This window comes from Callorhinus ursinus, unplaced genomic scaffold (genome assembly GCF_003265705.2).
Source record: "Callorhinus ursinus isolate GAN/ISIS: 27379988/994484 unplaced genomic scaffold, GSC_fseal_2.0 scaffold41, whole genome shotgun sequence".
NCBI lineage: Eukaryota > Metazoa > Chordata > Mammalia > Carnivora > Otariidae > Callorhinus > Callorhinus ursinus.
This window is the reverse complement of record NW_027397103.1, coordinates 10660659-10668291: the sequence shown is the minus strand read 5'-3', so window position 1 is coordinate 10668291 and position 7633 is coordinate 10660659. Positions and strand designations below refer to the sequence as shown.

Sequence of the window (7633 nt, the reverse complement as noted above, 5' to 3'; positions counted from 1 at the left end):
TCTGCCTTCGGCTCGGGTCATGGTCCCAGGGGCCTGGGATCGAGCCCCACGTCGGGCTCCCTGCTCCGTGGGAGGCCTGCTTCCTTCCCTTCCACCTCTCCCACTCCCCCTGCTGTGTTCCCTCTCTCGTGTGTCTCTCTGTCAAATAAATAAATATTAAAAATAAAAAAAGAATTCATTTCTGAAGAGTTACTATTTACACATGGTACCCAGTGGAAAGTTAGTCCTTCCCACCCTGTCCCCCTACTTCTGCAAACCACTTGTTTTCTCTGGAGGTCACTGTTAACCATTTTTTTTCTTTCTTTTTTTTAAAGATTTTATTCATTTATTTGACAGAGACACAGCGAGAGAGGGAACACAAGCAGGGGGAGTGGGAGAGGGAGAAGCAGGCTTCCCACTGAGCAGGGAGCCGGATGCAGGGCTCCATCCCAGGACCCCGGGACCATGACCTGAGCTGAAGGCAGCTGCTTAACGACTGAGCCACCCAGGCGCCCCTAACCATTTTCTTGTATATCTTTTTGGAAATATGCTGTTGCATATACAGTTACTTCACATGTATGGCCTTTTTCCAAACTCTATGCCAAAACAGCAACATACTAATGCTTTGGTTTTGTCCTTGTAACAGTGTGTCTTAGAGCTAATTCGTATCAGGCTGTGTAGAGTCACCTCTTTTAAAATAAAGGCGTGGTTTTCTCTTGGGATACATGTACCTAATCTTATTACTCAGTCCCCTGTGGATGGTCATTTCAAACCACACTGTCAAAATACATCATTTTTTATATGTGTGAGGTTGTCTTCTGTGGGATAAATACTCAGGTGTGGAATTGCTAAGTCAAAGGTATGTACATTTGGAATTTTGTCAGATATTGATGAGTTTCCTTTCATGAGGATGGTACCAATTCATGTTCCCCAGAGCCTCACCAAAATAGTGCTATGATGATACTTTTTGTCGTTGTCAATCTGATGGTTGAAAAAGTAGTAATTCCTTATAGTTTTATTATTATTATTTTCTTAATTTTGGTAAAATATACATAACACAAAATTTACCAGTTTCACCATTTTTGGGTGTACGGCTCGGTGGCATTAATGACGTTCACAGTGTTGTTCAACAATCACCATTGTCTATTTTCTAGGACTTTTTCGTCACTCCACACTGAACTCTGTACCCCCCCCTTTTTTTAAAGATTTTATTTATTTATTTGACAGAGAGAGAGGGAACACAAGCAGGGGGAGTGGGAGAGGCAGAGGGAGAGGCAGGCTTCCCGCTGAGCAGGGAGCCCGATGCAGGACTCGATCCCAGGACCCCGGGACCATGACCTGAGCTGAAGGCAGACACTTAACCGACTGAGCAGCCCAGGCACCCTGAACTCTGTACCCCTTAAACAGTGACTCGCTGTTCCTCTCTCCCCGAGGAGAGAGGTACCCTCTCTCTTCTGTCTGTATGATGTTGTCTATTCTAGGTCCCTCATATAATGCAATCATATGGTATTTGTCCTTTAATATTTGGCTTGTTTCACTTAGCATGTTTTCAGAGTTCATCCATGGGTGTAGCATGTGTTGGAACTTTATTCCTTTTTATGGCTGAATAATATTCCATCATATGGATAGAACACGTTCTTTTTTTTTTTAAAGATTTTATTTATTTATTTGAGAGAGAGAGAATGAGAGAGAGAGAGCACTAGAGGGAAGAGGGTCAGAGGGAGAAGCGACGTGGGACTTGATCCCGGGACTCCAGGATCATGACCTGAGCTGAAGGCAGTCACTTAACCAACTGAGCCACCCAGGCGCCCAGAACGCGTTCTTTTATCCATTCACAGTTGACGGACACTTGGGTTGTTTCCACCTTTTGACTGTGCATAGTGCTGTCAGGAGCAAGGGTGTATTTGTAGCTGTTTGGATCCCTACTTCATTCTCCTGGGTACATACCTGGGAGAGGAATTGCTGGATCCTGTGGTCATTCTGCAATTAACTTTTTGAGGACCCACCAGACCATTTCATTGTAGTTTAAATTTGCCCTTCTCTTACTCTAGCTAAGGCTGAGCATCTTGTCCCAGGATGGCTTTCTTTGTCACTCTTTACCATGAACTCCTTGTTCATAAACTGTACCTAGGATGCTGCAGTGATTTTGTTAATGCTTTTCTCATTGATCTTTCCCTCCTCCACAAGAGCACGGACCCCATCCACCTAGGTTACTGTCCAGACTGCCGGATGCAGGAGCAAGCTGTTCCCTAACTACTTCTTATAGGACTATCCCAAGAAGGCAAGTGGCATTTGCCCCTCACCCAACTCCTCCAGGAAGCACGCTGGCTTTCTGCTCCCATCTGTGCATTCCTCCCTTTCCCCTCACTGCCACACAGTGTCATAAAGAGATACCCTTTTATTCATTCATAAAATCTCTCTACTCAGCACCACTGTTTGCCTGGGACCTTGGTGATGTGGGTGATCAGTCTGGAACTGCCACCATTAGGATGTATTCCCTGAATCCTAGTGGCACCTGTGACATTTGTCCCGCAGAATTTGTCAAACACATGAACCAAAGGTTAATGATCTGTCCCAGAGACGGAAGGAATTGACAGTCTAAGGAAGTGCCAACTTTTTTTTTTTTTTTAGTTCACATAACATGAACTTTGCTGCTTAAAAATGAACACTTCAGCAGCACTTAGTACATTGACAGTTTTGTGCCGTCATCACGTCTGTTTAATTCCAGAACATGTTCATCACCCCAGGAGACCCTGTACCCATTAGCAGCCACTCCCATTCTCCCCAACACCTCCTCAGTCCTAGGCAACCACTAATCTACTTTTTGTTTCTATGGATTTGCCTGTTCTAGAAATTTCAGTTAAAGAGAATTATACATACATGATCTTTGGGGTCTGGCTTCCTTCACTTAGCATGATGTTTTTGAGGTTCATTTGGACTGTAGCAGGTGTCAGTACTTTGTTCCTTTAATGGCTGAATAATATTCCATTGTGTGGTTAGACCACATTCTGCTTATCTATTCAGCTGTTGATGGACATGTAGGTTGTTTTCCCTTTTGGCTATGGTGAATAGTGCTATTCAGGTGTGTACCTAGAAACAGAATTGCTGGGTCATGTGGTCATTCTCCGTTTAGGCTTTTTGAGGAACCCCTCAAAGAACTATTTGATGTCAACCTTTTTTTTTTTTTTTTTAACTCCTATTGTGGGGCTTGAACTCAAGACCCTGAGATCAAGAGTGGCATGCTCTACCAGCTGAGCCAGCCAGGTGCTCGGATGTCAACCTTTCCACTTCATGTTTGCTGTATGCCTGGCAGGCACCAACTAGAGTGCTGAACTAGGAAAATATGAAATAATAAATAGGTAAAAAAAAAAAAAAAAAGAAAGAAAGTGGTGGTGGTGGGGGGAACAGGAAATTCTAGGCCCAAATCCCAGTTTAGCAACAAGCGGCTTGAGCTGGAAGTAGCTGCCGCCTCTGTAGGGGGCAGGCTTACTCTATTTTGGGGTTTTCTCATACTTGGTTCCTACAGAGATGGAGTTTGGATTTCGTCTGTGTGTGAGGAGGGGCTTTTCAAGTAAGGAAGTGTGGAGTAGGCTCTTCTGTATAGACTTAAGATCATATCACATGTTTTGCAAGATTTTTTAAGGCTGTCCACTGGAGGCGGGAAGGAGGTTCCCGCGGCGCCCGGGGGCAGCCCGCTTCCCCTGCCCTGCTCGCAGCGGGCGGCTGACCCTTCCTCTCTCCGCAGGTGGCCCTGCTGCCGGATGGGAGTGCCCGGGCGCGCGCACCATGTCATCATGCGTCTCTAGCCAGCCCAGCAGCGACCCGGCCGCCCTCCAGGATGAGCTGGGGTGCGGCGGCGGCAGCGGCAGCGGCAGCGGCAGCGAAGGCCAGAAGCCCTGTGAGGCCCTGCAGGGCCTCTCATCCCTGAGCATCCGCCTGGGCATGGAGTCCTTCATCGTGGTCACCGAGTGTGAGCCGGGCTGCGCAGTGGACCGCGGCCCGGCCCGGGACCGGCCCCTGGAGGCCGATGGCCGAGAGGGGCCCCTCGACGCCTCCGCCTCCGAGCCCCAGGCCCGGCCCCAGCTGTGCAGTCGCAAGCTCTCCCTGCAGGAGCGGTCCCAGCTGGACGCGAACGGACGCTGCGTCTACGCGGCCCTGCCCCACTCGCCGGTGGGCTCCCCGCAGTCCTCGCCGCGGTTGCCCCGGCGGCCCACCGTGGAGTCCCACCACGTCTCCATCACTGGCATGCAGGTGTGTGAGCTGGCCGAGCCCGCGCGGTCCTCTGTTAGGTGGCATCCATTTGGGATGTGACCCCAGGAAACCCAGGTGGGGGTGGGAAGTGTGGGTGGAAGAGAAGGAGGTCAGCAAGTGTGCCCGAGGGAACTGGTTGCCGCCATGCGCAACTGACTGGGGCTCCATCTCTGGGGAACCCTGTTTGACGGTGTAGAAAGTCCTGTACCTCAGAGTTATCCGGCCCGAGGGCCAAGGGAACTGGGCCTTTCATACCAACTCCTGGCAGTTGCTGGTGGGGGCTTCTGGGAGCAGGTGATCTGCCCTGAGAGTGGGCACAGCAGCTCTGGGGCCACAGAGAATGTCCAGCGGAGATGTAGGCCCTGGTGGATGGAGTTGTGCTGGGGCTGGCCGTCAGTGAGAAGCCTCCCGGCCCAGCAGCAGGGCACCAGGCACGGCTCTCAGCACCTGGTGTGTATTTCTCATTTGATCCTTGCTGAAAACTTCTGGGAGGTAGGTTAGAACTCAGAGCCCCACTAGGGCACACTGGGCCTGAGTGATCTGCCCCTGCCCCCTCTCCCGCCCCATCTCCAGCCTTTCTGCTGCCGGCTAACAGGGCTCCATCCACGTTGCCGCCTTTGTATTCCTCAGATACTCACGCTCATTCCCTCCATTAGGCCTTTACCCCCTGCTGTCCTCTTTGCTTGGACCCCCCCCTTCCCGCAAAGACCCCTGTCTTTGCAGGGCTGTCTCCCCCTGACAGCCAAGTTTCAACTCAAATGTCTCCTACTCTGAAGGGCCTCTCAGACCACCCTCTGTAAGCAGCCTCAGCCCCCAGCCCCTCTCCCCTGTCACCCTGTTGATGCGACACTCATCACCATCTGATTATCTGTGTGTCTGTTGAGTTGTTTTTGGCCTGTCTCCCCAGCTAGAATGTAAGCTCAGAAGGAACAGTCCTGTCCACCATCATGTTCCCAGCACCCAGTGCACATAGTAGGAACACAAAAATATTTGTTGAAGGAATGAATGAATTTAATTGGGAGAAGTATGGATATCGAGAATGGCTTTCTCAAGGGGCCGGTATTTAACTATATTTTGAGGGCTAGGTAGGATTTTCATAATTGGAGATGGGTACACACAGAGAGTTCACTGCAGGGGAATGCACAGCATGAGCAAAGGCCCAGGGGTAGAAGTCAGGATGTGGGGGGAAGGGCAGTCAAGGGTAGGGCCCATGTAGGGAGCACTGTGGCAACAGGGCTAGAGGGAGAGTTTGGGTTTATTTCAGTTAGAGTTGAGTCAGCCTAGAGAAATAGAGACACACTGCCCTTCACCACAGAAGTGGCTTTAACACAGTAGGGCTTATTTATCATGTAAAATAAATCTGGAGGTAGGCATTTGGGACCTGTGTGGTTGTCCTGTTGTTGTTGTCCTTAAAACCTCATGGTCTCAAGATGGCTGCTGTGACTGTAGCCCTCACAGCTTCATTCCAGACAGGAAGAAGGAATGGGGAAGAAGAGCAAAAGTCATCTGCTGTCTAAGTCAGTCCTTTTTCCTGGAAACTCTACCCAATAACTTCTGCCTACTCCTGCTACCCAGAACATAGATAGTGTGGCCACCCCTAGCTGTACGAGAGCCTGGGAAATTCGGTTTTCCAGCCTGGGACATTGCCACCCAGCTATCCATTTATAAGGAAGAAAGGGGAGCCTGGTATTTGGTTGGCGACTAGGTGACTCTGCCAAGGTCAGAGGAATGGAGTCAGGACTTGACCCTGGAAGCATCAGGGCCTGATGGGATCAGAGTGGAATCTGGAAGATGAATTCAGCAGCATTTGGGGCTTAGATTAGGGGCAGCGAGACCCCTTAGGACAGCTCTGCAGGGCCCCACTTCAGCCTGTCACATCCCTCTAGGACTCAGGGGAATAAAATCAACACTGGAAAGAAACAGAGGAAGCAACCTAAAATGTCCCCTGGTGAAGGGAGGGCTCTGTGAGCCGAGGAGTGCTATACAGCAGGTCAAAAGACGCAGGTACACTCTGACATGTAACTGTCTCCAGTGACGTTGAGAGGGAAATGACCTAGTGTGACATCATTTTTGCCTCCCCAAACCCCATCCCAAAACGATGCTCTGTATTTTCAACAGGTGCATGTATGCGTGCATTTACATAGAGAAAGGCCTGGAAGTTTATGCACCAAACCGATGTCAAGGTTCGGGGAAAGGGTTAGAATTGGGTTGGGGGGGTTCAAGGGAAGTGTTGGGCTTATCTGTAACACTGGAAGTGTTATTTTCTATCATGTTTCTTTTCCCAGTTTTACTTCTTGTATCACCTAACGTTTCCTCCCTAATATGTTGAGGTATAATTGAAGTAAAACAAAGTGCACATATTTCAAGTGTACAATATGATCAGTGCTGATACATGCATACGTCTGTGAAGCCATCGCCCCAGTCAAGATCACAAACCTTCCCCGCACACCCAACGACACATCCTCCCCCTTCTTCCCCTTTCCCAGGTAACTGCTGACCTGCTTTTTAGCATTGTAGATTAGTTTGCAAGTTCAAGAACTTTATGTAAGTGGAATGATCTAGTATGTACTCTTTTTTTGGGCTTAGCTTCTTTGACGGCATGATGATTTCGAGATTTGTCCGTGTTGTTGCATGCTTCCTTTTTATAGCTAACTAGCACTCCATTGTCTGCGATGGACCACTGTTTGTTGACCACTGTTTATCTGTCAGTGGGTGTTTGAGTTGTTTCGACTATTACACATGACGCTCTTTGGAACATTTGTCTGCGAGTCTTTGCACGGACATGAGTTTTCACACCTCTTAGATGAACAGCTAGGAGCAGAATGGCTATGTCCTGGAGGAGGTGTTTAAGAAACTGCCCAACTGTTTTCCGAAGAGGCTGCACCATTTTCAATTCCTACCAGCAGTGTGCAAAGCTTCTCCATGCCCTACATTATTCCTGCAACACTTGGTATGGTCAGTCTTGGATTTTAGCCAAGCTAATGGGTGTGGTTTTAATTTACATTTCCCCCATGATTCATGATGTTGAGCCTCCTTTTTTATTTTGAGCCTCTTTTCATGTGCTTACTGATCATTTGTATATCTTCTTTTTTTAAGATGAGGGTGTTGTTATTAATGAGTTATAAGAGTTCTTTATCTGTCTGAATGCCAGTCTGATGTGTTGCAAATAGTTTCTCTCAGGCTGTGGCTTGTCTTTTGTTTCCTTAATAGTGAGTGTCTGAAAGAGCAAAAGTTTTTTTTTTTTTCCCAAAGAGCAAAGGTTTTAATTTTGATGAAATCCAGTTTATCACTTGTTGCCTTTTATATCTTGTACTTTTGTACAAAAAAATCCTTTGAGAAACCGTTAAGAAACCATTGTCAGGGCGCCTGGGTGGCTCAGTTGGTTGGGCCCCGACTGCCTTCG

The 7633-nt window shown here is 48.4% G+C and overlaps 1 protein-coding gene across 9 annotated transcripts in view; it reads left to right on the top strand.

Annotated features, from left to right (window-relative positions):
• Positions 1-7633, top strand: part of CAMKK2 (calcium/calmodulin dependent protein kinase kinase 2) — a 52415-nt gene that overhangs the window by 12568 nt on the left and 32214 nt on the right. For 8 of the 9 annotated variants that reach the window (XM_073881144.1, XM_073881146.1, XM_073881147.1 and 5 more), the window contains one exon: positions 3725-4230. In XM_073881144.1, the coding sequence (XP_073737245.1) occupies positions 3766-4230 (465 nt within the window). In that variant the 5' untranslated portion in view covers positions 3725-3765. Of the gene's footprint in view, positions 1-3319; positions 3339-3724; positions 4231-7633 lie in introns of those variants that run through there. The other variant, XM_073881145.1, reaches the window with a different exon arrangement.